This window comes from Rattus rattus, chromosome 1 (assembly GCF_011064425.1).
Source record: "Rattus rattus isolate New Zealand chromosome 1, Rrattus_CSIRO_v1, whole genome shotgun sequence".
Classification (NCBI taxonomy): domain Eukaryota; kingdom Metazoa; phylum Chordata; class Mammalia; order Rodentia; family Muridae; genus Rattus; species Rattus rattus.
Genome location: NC_046154.1, coordinates 233,853,953 through 233,868,792, shown reverse-complemented (window position 1 = coordinate 233,868,792; position 14,840 = coordinate 233,853,953). Strand labels below are relative to the sequence as shown.

Below are 14,840 nucleotides of genomic sequence, written 5' to 3'. Positions count from 1 at the left end.
CCCATGAGTTCAGTGAATAGCTTATGGGAGATCCGAAACCACTCAGCCTGTAATCAAGATTGTTTTGTGGTGTTGCTCTGCCCCTGTTAAATGACATCGATTTCTCCAGGCATTTGGAAAGCCAGGGTAGAGTCCATAAATAATCCTTGGTGCTCCTCCTCCTCTTGTTGTCCTTTCTGGACAACTCACCTGCTGGTGGAGTCTCCTGGCCCACTGTTCCTCTTCTCAGTTTCATTATGATGCTGACCATTGCAGACTCTCTTAAGAGAAAATTAATTAATTTATCTCATAAGAGCACGCTGTAAAAATCCTGAACAAAAAAAAATCAGTATTTTTTTTTTTTTTGTAGTTTTGTTTCCGAGAGAGAGAAGAAAACACAAACAACCTCGAGTTATGTTTTCTCCACTAGCCAGCTCTATTCTGCATGGGTTTACATATCATGGAGAAAGCCAGTGAGTGGAGTTGCCATGTAAGGGAGCAAGAAGCTTTCATAGGTCACTTAGTTCATTCCCTTGTCCTCTGGCAAGCTAACACTCAACCCTCCCGTGACTTAATTGGAATCATGGGAAATATTCTCTAGAAAAGGCCAGAGGGCAATGGTCACAAATTAATTTCACTTTCAAGTGCTGATTGATTCCCAGGCCTACCCAAGACCTTCTGAATTGAGTCTTCAAGGCCTGGGAACTGAACACTTTAGAAGCCCTCCAGGGTGTGCAACCAGCCTGGGAACAGCCGTCTGGCTTCCCACTTCAGATTTGTAATGTAGTGATGCTGAGAGATGGTGTTAGGGTCGGTGGTGATTTGTGAGACTGTATCTATACACACTAATGCTTTGTGGGTGTTCTCTTGTGTCGGTGCGCAATATGAGGGGTGCACACACATGGAGGCCGGAGTTGATGCCCGCTGCCTTTCATTCAGTTCACTTCCAGTCTGTGTGTAGAGCCTGGTCTCTTACCAAACCCAGGTCTCAGCAGATCCAGCTAGCGTACCTAGCAGGCTTTCCCTGGGGATCCCCTGTCTCTGCCTCCATACCTGCCTCGTTTTTATGTGAGTTCTAGAGATCCGAACTCTGTGGCCCTTACTTGCACCACAAGCACCTTACACACTTACCACTGAGCCACAGCTCCAGCCTTCTGTTACATGCTCTCTAAAATAAATTGGCATTCATCAGGATCTCTTTGTAAACTGTCTGATCTGAAGTTTCTTTTAAGTAAATCTTTCCATCTTGTCGGCAGATGTTCAAGCAAATGCTTTCAGAGAAACAATCCAAGTGGGAGCATTACAAGAAGGAGGGCTCCGAGCGGATGACAGAGCTCGCTGATGTCTTTTCAGGGGTGAAGCCACTAACCCGAGTGGAGAAAAATGGTAATTGCTGAAGAGGAGTTAGGGGTGTGTTTGAGATAAGTGTTTGTTCCGTTGAAGCCTTAGAAATTGACTATTAGAATACCTGGCAAAACAAACTTAGGGAAGGAAGGGTTTATTGTGGATATAGTTTAAGGGCACAGCCCACCATGGCAGAGCTGGTGTGGAGGCAGGGGTGTGAGACCTTTATGGTCAGGAAGAGGAGAGGGGTAAGTGCTGGGGCTCAACTCACTTTCTTCTTTTAATCAAATCTATCTCAGCCAGTGAGATGGTGCCACGCACATTCAGAGTATGTCTTCCCTCCTCAGTTAAACCTCTCTGGAAAGACCTCACAGACATGAACTCTCATAGGTTCTTCTAAACCAGTCAGATTGATGCTCAAGATTAACTGTCACTCTAACCATTAAAGTCATAAGTACTAATGGCACCCCTTAAACTGTCCAGAATTCCTGCAACTCTCTGCGTGTACCTCACAGTTCTGACATGTTGGTTCCCTTTCCCAGAAGCCTCTGTTTGTGTTTGTCCTTCACTTTGATAGATTGCCTTCTTCATTCCTGATAACCACCTTCACTTCTCCAGAAAACTCTTCAGTAACTCCATGTCCTGTCCAACAGTCAGTACCCTCCTGACCCCTCTCTGTGCCCGTGAGCACCTTAGCACTTACCATTTGCAACCGAAGTATGGGCCTTTAATCCTTTAGTGGTCAATATCACAGACTAGGCTGTTCACGCAGAAATCTAACCTATTTTCTTTGGGCATGTGCCTCCACATTGCTGTTGATGGTTGGAGAATTGTTGGGAGTGATGTTGATCACGTGGTAAAAGTACTATGAAAACTACATTTGTACAAGATGGGTTAAATCAAAGCTACAGGAATCTGGGTCTCAGTGTTTTCCTTGTTTCTGTGTTAATAGAAAATCTTCAAGCTTGGTTCAGAGAGATCTCAAAACAAATACTGTCTCTAAATTATGATGATTCTACTGCCGCAGGCAGGAAAACCGTGCAACTAATACAAGCTTTGGAAGAGGTAAGAAAGTCCTTTTAAGGGGTTGGGGATTTAGCTCAGTGGTAGAGTGCTTGCCTAGCATGCGCAAGGTCCTGGGTTCGGTCCCCAGCTCCGGAAAAAAAAAAGAAAAAAAAAAAAAAGAAAGTCCTTTTAAACCACAGTATTTGGGCGGGAGAGGTGGCTCAGCAGTTGGGAGGGTATTCCGTCCCTTCCGCTCTCTCAGAGGCTGTAAGTTCCATTCCCAGCACCTGTGTCAGCTCACACCGTAACTCCAGATTCCCGAGAATCTGATGGCCTCTGAGCAAGCACCTGCACTCATACACAAGCTCACACACAGACACTCACATGCACACACACAATTAAGGATAATTTTTAAAATCTTGAAATCATGTCTTAGGTCAGAAGTTACACATTATGATCTACTGAATACTTTGCTCATAAAAATCTAAGAAGATACTTCCTCAGAAGCAACCCCTGTGGTGTCACACGCACTGTTGTAAAATTAGGGTAATAACTGGGGAGTCAGCCTGAGTGGAGCTGTAGCAAGAATCATGAATCGGAATTTGTTTTAGAAGCCAAATCATCCAAATAAAGTAGAAATATTGAGGAGATTGCGATAAGGTGTAGGTTCGTGCCATCTTTTAGGTGTGTAAAATATGTGTCTTAGTGGGAAAAGTCTAAACAAAAACTAAAAGTCATTATGTAATGATATTATCGTTGTGAATGGTCAACTTGTTTTTTCTGGAATGTGTAGGGTTTTTTTATAAACTCAAAAATGACTGTAGCAAAGAAGTTACTCTACCTCACCATTCTCAAACTTTTAATTGTCTGTTAATATGAAATAATTATGTCAGATCACTACCTCAGACTCATCTTTTAAAACATCGGCTGTAGTCTGTCTATTGGTATAATTAGTATTTGCCATTTGCCAGAATTTCTTACAGTTTTTTATTTTTTAAATGTTTATTTAATTTTTAGTTAATATTTTATTTAACATTTAATTTTTTATTTATTTAATGTATGAGTGTTCTGCTGCATATACATCCACCTGCCTGAAGAGGGCATCAGATTTCCTTGTAGATGTTTGTGAGCCACCATGTGGGTGCTGGGAACTGAACTCAGGACCTCTGGAAGAGCAGCCAGGGCTCTTAACCGCTGAGCCGTCTCCAGCCCTTTTTTCTGTTTCCTTGAGATTATCCCGATGGCCACTCCATAGCAGCGTCATCTTACAGCTCCGCTAGCTCAGCGCCTCCCTCAGACTGCTTGGGGATTTCTGAGTCTGCGACACAGCTTGAGACAGCTTCATAAACCTCAGTTGCTATGTTGCTTGGTTTGGTTCAGTTTTTGCCTTATTTATATAGGCATATAGCGGCCAGGCCTCTTGAGTGACACATGGAAATTTTAGGACATTAAAGAGACAGCAAGAACCTTGTGGCGTAGTGTAGCGGCACTTTGGTTGTGCTGTCACTCACCCAGTCTTAGTGTGGGCACACCCGGGAAGAAAAGTGTTTCCTAGGGTGTGTTTACTTCTTCTAAAGTGGATGGGGAGCTACTGATCTGTCCCAGTCTCTGTGCATGGGGTAAGAGCAGGGGACTGTTCTCCAATCCTAGACACTTGTGTGCTTCCTTAGAACTTGCTTTTAGATTTCTGAAGCTTAATTTGAAATGAAAAATTTGTCAAGAAATCATTTGTGAGTGCTGTACTTATTTGAAGTGTTTTTAGGGAGAAGATACATTGAATTGTTTCATTAAATGGATTTGTATAACAGGTTCAGGAGTTTCACCAGTTGGAATCAAATCTACAAGTTTGCCAGTTTCTTGCTGACACCCGAAAGTTTCTCCATCAAATGATCAGAACTATCAACATCAAAGAGGAAGTCCTGATCACAATGCAGATTGTCGGGGACCTTTCTTTTGCCTGGCAGTTAATTGACAGGTAATATGGACATACTAGTGTTTACCCGTGATGGAGGAGGAGGTGCGTCTGCTTACCATGTGTTCCTCTTACAGTTTCACATCCATCATGCAAGAAAGCATAAGGGTAAATCCATCCATGGTTACCAAACTCAGAGCCACGTTCCTAAAGGTAAGCAGGGAATGGCGACACCCATCCTCTGGCAGAAGAAGCAGCTTTGCTCTATTGTCATTGGTCAGGGCCGATGCTGTCCACTTTGCACTAAACACTAAGCGTTTCGTCAGATGTTCAGCCAAGGCTTACTTCATTTTTTTTTTTTTGTTCTTTTTTTCGGAGCTGGGGACCGAACCCAGGGCCTTGCGCTTCCTAGGTAAGCGCTCTACCACTGAGCTAAATCCCCAGCCCCGGCTTACTTCTTTATGTAAAAATGGATCTCATCTCAATAGTGTGCACATTTGCTTTTTTTTTTTTTTTTTGCTTTTATCTTTAATAAATAGTGAAAGTATTATGTATGTTTTAAAGTAAATCTATGGCTTGTCATTGGTGCGTGTTTGATCTGTATGCCTGCGTTATAGACCTAGGTACTGGGGCCACGTAACAGTTTCTTGGTGAAAAGGAGTCTTGAATGCAAAGTGCTTCCATGGAATAGCAGCTCTCCAGCTTCAGGGTGCATCAGAGTGACTTAGCACAGCAGCTTCCCCACCCCACTCCCAGCATTGCTGAGTCAGTCAGTCTGTGGTAGGTTTGGTAACTGACATGTCTCAGGAGTTCCCAACTGCTGCCAGTAGTCAGGGAGAAACACTGCCACAGTAGTAGATGGCCGTGGGGTTTTGGTGTTGCTTTTGTTTTTAATGTATCGTCAGAACCTTTCTGAGGCAGTGCTGAGGCTTTCTGGCTGTTTCCCTCTATTGGGTGAAGCAGAAATGTTGCGTAGTAACCCCACTTTGGGAAAAGAGGTTTCTAGGGCATTTATGAAGCATGAAACAGATATGTGTTGTTTCCTCCCAGCTTGCCTCTGCCCTTGACCTTCCCCTGCTACGTATCAATCAAGCCAACAGCCCTGACCTCCTCAGCGTGTCTCAGTATTACTCAGGAGAGTTGGTGTCGTACGTGAGAAAGGTAAGAAATGCCTCTGGCTGAGTTTTATTGGCTGGCTGCTCCTTAAGTACACAGTGCCCTGGTGGAGCTTCATGTTCTGCAGATTCCTTTTCAGAAATGTCCGATACACAAAAATAAACATATTCTTACTGAAGATGCAGACATGTAAGTGTGATTTGCTTTCTAAGTAGATCACACTGACTTTCACCTGCTCTTGGTCTCAGGGTTGCAGAAGCTGAGGAGCAGAGGCGATGCAGCCTCTTCAGGGGCAGAGCTGGCTGCTTGGAGGCAGATCACAGCTTATATTCTCTTACCAGAACCTAGTTCAAGTCTTCAGGAAAATGCTGGTTCTTGCTCCAGTCCTTTGCAGTACATCAAGGACCCAGTCTGTCTGAGTTCAAAGGCAGTCTGTGTCATGCACTGGCTGAGACCTTCCTATATGTTACTGACATCTTGGGCAGTGGTGGGAAGGCGTGAGCTTGTGTTTTCTAGCATTGTTTTGGTTTGGTTTTGAGACAGCTTACTATGTAGCTCTGGCTGCCCTGGAACTTGCTGTGTGGACCAGGATGGCCTTGAACTCACAGGAGATTTCCCTGCCTCTGCCTCCCTGGTGCCAAGATTAAAGCTGTGTACCACATGTCCCTTCTAAGTTTTAGAGATAGTTTTAAGTTTCTCAGTATCTCTCCTTATGCAAACTGGCGTCCTACACACTAGTACCTTCTTGCTCTCATCTTCCCTGTTCATCAGCTAAAAAAAAAAAAAAAAAAACAGTACAGATACTCAGTTGTGTTTCTCCCTGGTCTTTTCATCAAAGGTTTTGCAGATCATTCCAGAAAGCATGTTCACATCTCTCCTGAAGATCATAAAGCTTCAGACCCATGACATCATTGAAGTGCCTACCCGCCTGGACAAAGACAAGCTGCGGGACTATGCTCAGCTCGGCCCACGATACGAGGTGCCATATCCCTTTGACTTGTGTCTTTTGTTACTTGAAGCTCCAAAACATGAGCATCCCAGGCCTGTGGCTCCTGGCATCCCATCCTGGGGACCAGCAGATCACCCGTGGTTCTTGTGTTCTTGCACTCAGTGATAATGTGGGTTGCAGTCTTTAGTGCCCTTGACATTTCCCTAGTGCCCCCGAGAGCCTCCCTCACCCATGTTCTCTGTAGAGACTGAGCTCTTTTCTCTTGAACATTCTGCCATTGTCCTTTTTCTTTCTGTGTTGCACAACCTGGACTCTCCACACCCACATCCTCCTTTCTACATCCGATACTCGAGCTAGAGTCACATCTCAATAAGCCTTTCAGAAGCTAAGGATATTGTTAAGTGAAAATGCTTTGACTACGCTCGGGAAGCTGTATTACAGCTTATCCTAGGCCAGCTCTGAAGTTTAGACATGAGAAACAGAAGCCAGGGAGAGAATAAAGGATGTTAAAGGATAAAGAACTGCTGACAGTGACTGTCACCCACAGAGCCTCACGTCCATCCCAGGCCCCTGCACACCAGTGGACTTTACACAGCCACGCGTTCCCTGTTGCCTTTGCAACTGCAGGACTGTCGGCAGTTGTTTAGCCTTGTAGAGGAGTAAGGACTCGTTCCTGTGGTGTATTTCATCTCCCCTCCCTCTCTGTTAAAGGTCGCCAAACTCACTCACGCCATCTCCATCTTTACCGAGGGCATCTTGATGATGAAAACAACCCTGGTGGGCATCATCAAGGTAAGGCTCGAGCGCCGCTCTGTGTGGCCCGTGGTGATTTGTTTGATTTTCTGGTAATTACATGTGGAACAGGAAGGAATGTGGCCATCTTGTGTTGCTCAAAACTTGTGTTTTTACCCATTTGTTGATAGAGAAAATAGAAACATTGTAACCTTGATTGCTCATAATTAAAGGTGACCATATGACCTGAACTTGGAATTTCGTCTCACCATCTCCTGCTGGCTATAAGAAATGACACTTTACATTTCATGAAATGATTAAAATGTAAAGCAGTTACAAACTGTCCGTATCTTCCAACTTGGTAATATGTTGTAAAATTATCATCAAACTTACTGAGCTCAACAGATCCTATAGAGGCAACAGGAGTAATAATTCAGTCTACCCCTCAAAAGATGACTAGGGATAGAAATTTTAAAATGCAAATCACTTAGAGATGAGGTAGGAAAATGCTGCCCTGCAGACTCTCCTGGCCATCGCCCCTCCTTTTCCTGACCTGCCTTTTCCCGATGGTATCGAATGCCTCTGATCTGCACTTAGGTGGATCCCAAGCAGTTGCTGGAGGATGGAATAAGGAAAGAGCTGGTTAAGCGAGTGGCTTTCGCCCTCCATCGGGGACTGATATTCAACCCTCGTGCCAAGGTACAAATGCCCAGAATGGACCTGCCATTCAGTTCCCAGTGTGCACTGGAACGCCATTCTGAATCAGATAGGTCCTTCTCTCTCCTGCTTATCAGTATATGTTTTGTGGTGACAACAGTTTACATGCTTTTTGATCCTTTCTATAATCCACTCTAAACAATCCCTCTCTCCTCCCTGCTCATCCTGAGTTAAGAACTGAATCAGTGCTTATGACTCAGTTACTTTCTGTCCAAAGAACTTGTTTACCATAATGCAGAGTGTTTTAAATAAGTTTGCATTATCTGCTTAAAAGTATGATAATTTTTCTAAAGAGGAAAATGAACAGGCTAGAAATTTTTATGTAAGGAATGTTTTACTTCAATAAATTGAACCTAAGAGTTAGGTGTATAATATTAGATGTGTTCATAAATTGATACTATTGAAGTCATCAATATTCGCCTTTCTGCCCTTTGAATGAGACTTCCTTCCAGATGAGTGATGTCTATTCTTGGTTGAAAGTCACAGCACTACCTGCCAGTCAACCTAGCTGCAGAAGGAATCCTTTCTAAAGCTTTGACTATGTCTAAAACCGAGACTAAGGTCCCTTAGTGTGTCATTAAGGTCTAAAGGAGATGTTAGTGTTGACAGCTTCTCCTGCTGATGGATTTCCTGTCCTCTTCTCTGTAGCCAAGTGAGTTGATGCCCAAGCTGAAAGAGCTGGGGGCCACCATGGATGGATTCCATCGTTCCTTTGAGTATATACAGGACTATGTCAACATTTACGGCCTGAAGATCTGGCAGGAGGAAGTGTCTCGTATTATAAATTATAATGTGGAACAAGAGTGTAATAACTTCTTAAGAACAAAGGTATTGAACAAGTTTTTAAATTCTTGACTATGTCTGTTATCTCTCATGTTTAAAATACACTCCCCACATCCCAGCAATGCCAACAAGATGTTGTTGTTGTTGTTGTTGATGATGATGATGATGATTATGATGATGTTGATGATGATGATGATAATGATGTTGTTGTTGTCATCTCCTTTCGGAGACTTGGGGGTAAAAGGAGAGCAGACGTGGAGCCTGGCCTCAGAGAGCTTTCTGTGTGGAGAAAGCAGCTGCTCTGCTTGTTAGAACCCAGGGGCTTGAGAGTGGGAGCCTTGGGACCTCTTGTGTGCTTGTGGTGCTGTTTGGCTTGGTGAGGCCACCAGTCCTCCCCAGCAGCACTGCAGACTCCATCCTCCAGCAGGGCATGGCTGGGCGTCTGTGTCCCTCATGTCCCACCCAGCACTCACTGCTGTCCTCTGAGCCTTGTGGGGTGTGAAGGGGCCTGATTTTGATGTCTGCTTCTCTAATGGCTGTCTACTTAAGGAACGTGTGTATCTTCTTTGAAAAATAGCAATGAAAGTTGTTTCTATTATCCCATGAACCACAAAATAGAAACAAACTCAAGTGCCACTGCTGTACACAGCATGTAACAAGGTGACACTTTCAAGAGTGTTGAAGTTTGTGATATTTTACATCTTTAGATTTCATTGTCCATCTTAACTCACAAGACAAAAAGATCCATGTTTCTCTGTCTTTATTCTCACTTTCTGCAGCCCAGGCTAGCCCCCAAATCACTAGTTAGCCCAGGATGACCTTGAACTTCCTGTCCTCCTATCTCCACCTCCCTAGCACTGGGATTACAGGTCTGCATGACTGTGCCTGGCTGATGAGGTGCTGGGGTGAGCCCTGGACCCATACTGGGCACACGCTTTACCCACTCAGCTACACCTCTAGCCCTTACTTCCTCTTTCAACGGTTGCTTCTTTCCTTTTTTATGTTCTGTGTAGCATTTGATGGCAATTTACATTTTTTTCTCTTCAAAAACAAGGAACAGTTCATTGTTCCTCTTCATGCACTGCTTGTAAGATTATGTAAAGAAAAGATACAAAATTACACTATCAGAATTGAATTGGACATTTATTTTTGTTTTGTTTTCTAGATTCAAGACTGGCAAAGTATCTACCAGTCCACTCACATTCCAATCCCGAAGTTCGCACCTGTGGATGAGTCTATAACGTTTATTGGTCGACTCTGCAGAGAAATCTTGCGGATCACAGACCCAAAGTAAGTGTTTCTGAGTGTGGCTGAGCTTAAGACCTCCCGACATCCATGCCTGTGTCACTGAGGTGTGCTCCCTTGTCCGTAGCCCTAGCCTTGGACTTGTGGACTCATGCTGGCCATTAAAGATTACTTACTCCCTAGTCCAGCAGCCAAGCACTTACCAAGAGCCATTGTCTGCTGAGCACTGGCCCGTGTCCCTTCCTAGCATGGTCCCTGAATCTGCGTACTCACTCCTTACAGCATCTTAGGTGCAGGCCTTGCCGTTACCACTGCACAGATGAAGAAATTCAGGCACAGAAGCATGACATAGTTGGCAGGCAGTGTACCTAGATCATGTCAAGGCCCAGCCCCTAAAGCATGGTGTAGGGCACACCATACAGCTTTGTGTGCAGAACCTGCACCCTTGTCACGTGGGTTCAGCCTTCAGCTGGGTCTGTGAGAAAATCTCATGTAATGAAACTGTTTCTGAGCACCATGGTGCTGCTCAGTAAATCCAGCTAAAGCCATTTCCTCTTCCTTGGAGCCTCAGATGAAGCAGTTTGTGACGACCACCTGAAGAAAGAGCAGGTTCCTGTCTTGTGACTCAGTTTACCCCTGGGCACATGCTCACAGAGGCTTATGCTAGGTGGGCTTTCCCAGAGAGAAAGGAAGGTTCCTTCCCTTGTCTTGCTGAATCCATATGCCTTCCTTAGACACTCCATTCTGCCTTCTGGTCTCGGCTTCTTCTGTCCCTCAAGATTTATGAAAGTCAGACAATTGTAGATGGATTCTTTTGAGATTTCTAGCAGATATATTTTTTCTCTGTCACAGGCAAGAAAATAAATAGTCCTTTGTGTAGGTGTCTGGAATCACTGAGCTCTTGTAGAAACGCCCTGCCTAGTAACCTGTTCATATTTTCAGCAGAGACTAGATGTAGCTGGGAATTCATCATCAGGGCTAAGTTCCTCTCAAATGTCACATTCAAAGTGCTACACCGGGTAACAGGACACCCTGGGGCCTGGGCATAAAGGATGTTTCACATTTACCTCCAAGTCTAACTTCCTTAACCTCCTTGCTCTTGAGGCTCTCAGCTCCTTCTTAAGCCCCACGTGTATGGCGGTGTTTATAACATGGGGCCTACATGTGTAGAGCTTGTCCGACCTGTGGAGACTGGTTTACCCCACACCTGCCAAGTCTGATGATCTAGGAGTGGGATGAGGACACCCATGCCTTCTACAGGATTCCCTGGTTCCTCAGGGCCCTTCAATGGCTTGAGAACCAAAGGTTTGAAATTAATCTTAGGAACAGGCCTACCTGGCCCTCCATCATCTCCTCACTAAAATGGAGGTTAGCTGGCTTGTATTTCACAGGGCTGTGACACAGGATAACACTGGGAGCTCAGTAGATGAGGATGCTCTTTGCTACTGTTGCCATCATACTGCATTCCCAAGACCAAGAAGAGTCACTGAGGAATGCCAAGAGGACTGGGCTTCATCTTCCTCTCACGTCACCATTCAAAGATTCTAAGCTTCCTCTCTACCAAATTGGTACTAGGCTCTCATTTGTCCTCAGCCTATGGAAATTTCACAAAACATCCTGTAGAAAGGCAGCTGGGCCCTAGAGTCCTCCAACCTGGCAGCTGAACTTACTTTTGCTTCTCAGTTTGGTTCCCAGTAGTAGCTCAGCCCAGTGAAATAAATAAAACCACAGAAGGAGCATGCAATGGGGAAAGGAGGCCTAGCGGGGGTTATTTACTCCCTGGGACATCAGGCAGACAAGATAAAGCACCTGGCCAGAAGTGAGGAAACCCAGTCATAACCAGCAGTGCCTATTCACACCTGCAACCCCAGCATCAGGAGGTTGAGGTAGGACTGGTGCGAGCCCAGGTTACACCATACCACTTAGTAAGACCATGTAAAACAGAAGGTGTGTAACCAGTTTGGATGCCCCAGCCCCTATCCCCTACCTCTGAGCTGCTGGGACTTCTGATTTCCCCTTTGCTTTAGAGTGACATGTTACATAGACCAGCTGAACACTTGGTATGACATGAAAACTCGTCAAGAAGTGACCAGCAGTCGCCTCTTCTCAGAAATCCAGACCACCTTGGGGACTTTTGGTCTGAATGGATTGGACAGGCTTCTGTGCTTCATGATTGTGAAAGAACTACAGGTGAGCGTGGACCCCGCGTCAGTCACTTCTCTCACTGCTGTGGTAAAATACCTAACACCAGCAACTCGAGGAAGGAAGACTGAATTTTGGCTCACACTTTGAGAGTCTAGTCCATCATGGTAGGGAAGGCCTGGCATCAAGATTGGCTTCACCTCGGTCACAAGAGTAGGAGGCACCTGGTCACACTGTTCCTATGCAGCTGCGAAGCAGATATCAGTGACATCTGCTTGGTCCACTTTCTGTCCTAACTCAGTCTTGAACCCCAGCCTTTGGGAAGGGGTTGCCCCATTCACAGTGGGTCTTCTCTTTGCTTTTACGCTTCTCTGGAAACATCCAGACACACTTGGTGCTTCTGAGCCCTGCCAAGGAGACAGAGACTGCCTGCTGCAGACCTCATGTGGCTCCTACCTGGGGAGAGTGTCAGTCCTCACCTGAAAAGTTAAACTCTCTCTCTGTGACTTCTCAAGCTGTGTGAGGGAGGCACAGGTGATGTTACTAGGTAGATAAGAATGGAGAGTAAACTACAACGTCTATGGTCAGTATTGTAATTTTATAGGTAGACTGATTTATTTCATTTCAACTTGGGAAAGTGGGGCTTCTATTTGAAACCTTAATTCTCCTCATATCCTCCACCCTTAGTAGAACCTGAGTACCTGCTACCTTGAAGGCTGTGTGACCTAGGCATATGGTGTTTACATAGCAGCTGAGTTAACCGGAAGTTGGTTTGCATTTTGATTATGACTTCTTCCTTGTAGAATTTCCTCAGTATGTTTCAGAAAATTATCCTGAGAGAGAGAACTGTTCAAGAAACTTTGAAAACACTCATGAATGCTGTCAGCCCTCTAAGAAGCATAGTAGGTAAGTGTCCTGAGACTTCCCAAGGCAGATAGAAAGGTACTGTAGCCTTCCTGAATTAACTGGATTAAGATTATATTTTAACTTTCAGCAAATTCAAGTAAAGTTTATCTTGCTGCCATCACCAAAACACAGAAGATCTGGAGCGCTTACCTGGAGGCTATAATGAAGGTACGCCATGTTAGCGGGGTAATCAGTACTGTGTAATGAAGGCATGAGTGGGGTAATCAGCACTGTGGTTTGTAAATTATTATTTTCCTATGACTCTACGGTTTATGAAAACCTATTCCTTCCTTATTATCGTTAAAGCTGAACTTCCACGATTTCCTCTTATTTCCCACACCGTTCATTTCTTTATCCTTCTTCCTGGAACTGCCACTGACTAGGCTTTTCGTGGGTGGACCCACAGCTTCCTACATGTTCAAGAAACTGTGTTTCTGAAGTGCCTCCAGTCAGAGGTGCTTCTGCACAGGAAATGGGAATTCTCCTCCCAGTTCATGTAACGCTCTGGTCTGTCGATTTAGACCAAGTTTGTTCCTCATAGCATTACAGCAGTGCCTTGTCCCTCCCCTGGCTGTGTCTGTCTGCCTGGATGTCAAGAAGCGGGAATCTCTGGGCGCATAAATTATCCGTATGCTATGAATAAAACACTGTGTCTTTGGAAAAGAGGAGTAAAGATGAACGAGGCAATTAATTATTTAAATGAAAACCCGCTTGTTTTAGGAATCAGCCTCCCACTTTGTGTGAGTGAGTATGCAGTGAGCCTGAACCGCTCCCTGGTATTACAGGTTATTACAGGTACGAAGCTGCTGTGCGACTATTGCCGGGCGGTACAGAGAGGACGGCCAGAGGCATTTAGAGGGCACTAAGGTTGCCCTGGCTGCCTGGGAGACAGAGAGTGTAGCAGACAGGTGACGGCCAAAGGCACATCCCTGGAAGTCTCTCCAGGTTGGTCTGCATACAGCTGACTGCTCTCACGTGCCCTGTGTGCTACCTCTTCCCTCTCTCGCTTGTTCTCAGGTTGGACAGATGCAGATCCTGAGACGACAGATCGCCAATGAGCTGAACTCTTCCTGTCGATTTGACTCCAGACATCTGGCCGCTGCTCTGGACAATCTCAATAAGTAAGTGCCAGGGTTGAGACAGCCACCTACCTACATTCCCAGCACCCAGGTTCACATCTTGTTCACTTAAGGTCTTCGGGTTTTAATACACAGCAGCACTGCTAGGCCGTGTCCCAACTCAGCTGCTGTTAATAGAACCTCCAAGAAGTAGAATCTAAAGAACTAAGCAGTGATTCCCCAGCAAGCAGGGGAAAGCAGGCTAACATATCCTGGGGTGCACACATCCCCTCCTTCCAAACAGCTGCTCTTGTCTCTTTCTGTGCAGATAAACAATCCAAGTTTCTCCATCCCAAAGCCAGCTCTTCTAACAAAAACAGTTGAGTAATGAGGGGCTGCGGGGTGGCTCAGCAGCAGGAGCACTCGTTGCTCTTTCAGAGGACCAGCGTTTGGTTCCAGCACCCTGTCAGATGTCTAAGAACCCCTGGAACGATAGCTCCAGGGGATCAGAGACCCTCACCTGGCTTCCAGGGGTACACATTCCCACACATGCATGCATACAAGTAAATTTTTTTCATAACCTCAGTAGTGAAACCACTTGGTTTAGCTTGACTCCAGGAGATAAGTGACTCTAGGTAAGATTTCACAATGACACATAGTCAGAGGCCTGCGATGGGAGGCAGAAGGACAAATTGGTTACAGATGTGTAAACTCAGCTGCCCGCTCATGTTTATCGCTGCTTCTCTCCTCCATTAGGGCTCTCCTGGCCGACATCGAAGCTCACTATCGGGATCCTTCACTTCCTTACCCCAAAGAAGATAACACACTCTTATATGAAATCACAGCCTATCTGGAGGCAGCTGGCATTCACAACCCGCTGAATAAGGTTAATGACTAAAATATAAAATTGGGTGGAGGTTCAGGGCTGTGTGGTACAAAAGGTGACTTTGTC

At 45.2% G+C, this 14,840-nt stretch overlaps 1 protein-coding gene across 1 annotated transcript in view; it reads left to right on the top strand.

Annotated features, from left to right (window-relative positions):
• The window catches only part of Washc5 (WASH complex subunit 5), a 42,410-nt gene that overhangs the window by 19,113 nt on the left and 8,457 nt on the right, over positions 1-14,840 (top strand). Inside the window, exons 10-24 of the mRNA XM_032915905.1 lie at positions 1,236-1,365; positions 2,276-2,388; positions 4,137-4,303; positions 4,378-4,453; positions 5,291-5,401; positions 6,195-6,335; positions 7,017-7,097; positions 7,635-7,736; positions 8,403-8,582; positions 9,703-9,827; positions 11,810-11,972; positions 12,728-12,830; positions 12,919-12,998; positions 13,848-13,951; positions 14,645-14,774. Of these exons, the coding sequence (XP_032771796.1) occupies positions 1,236-1,365; positions 2,276-2,388; positions 4,137-4,303; positions 4,378-4,453; positions 5,291-5,401; positions 6,195-6,335; positions 7,017-7,097; positions 7,635-7,736; positions 8,403-8,582; positions 9,703-9,827; positions 11,810-11,972; positions 12,728-12,830; positions 12,919-12,998; positions 13,848-13,951; positions 14,645-14,774 (1,806 nt within the window). The remainder of the gene's footprint in view (positions 1-1,235; positions 1,366-2,275; positions 2,389-4,136; positions 4,304-4,377; positions 4,454-5,290; positions 5,402-6,194; positions 6,336-7,016; positions 7,098-7,634; positions 7,737-8,402; positions 8,583-9,702; positions 9,828-11,809; positions 11,973-12,727; positions 12,831-12,918; positions 12,999-13,847; positions 13,952-14,644; positions 14,775-14,840) is intronic.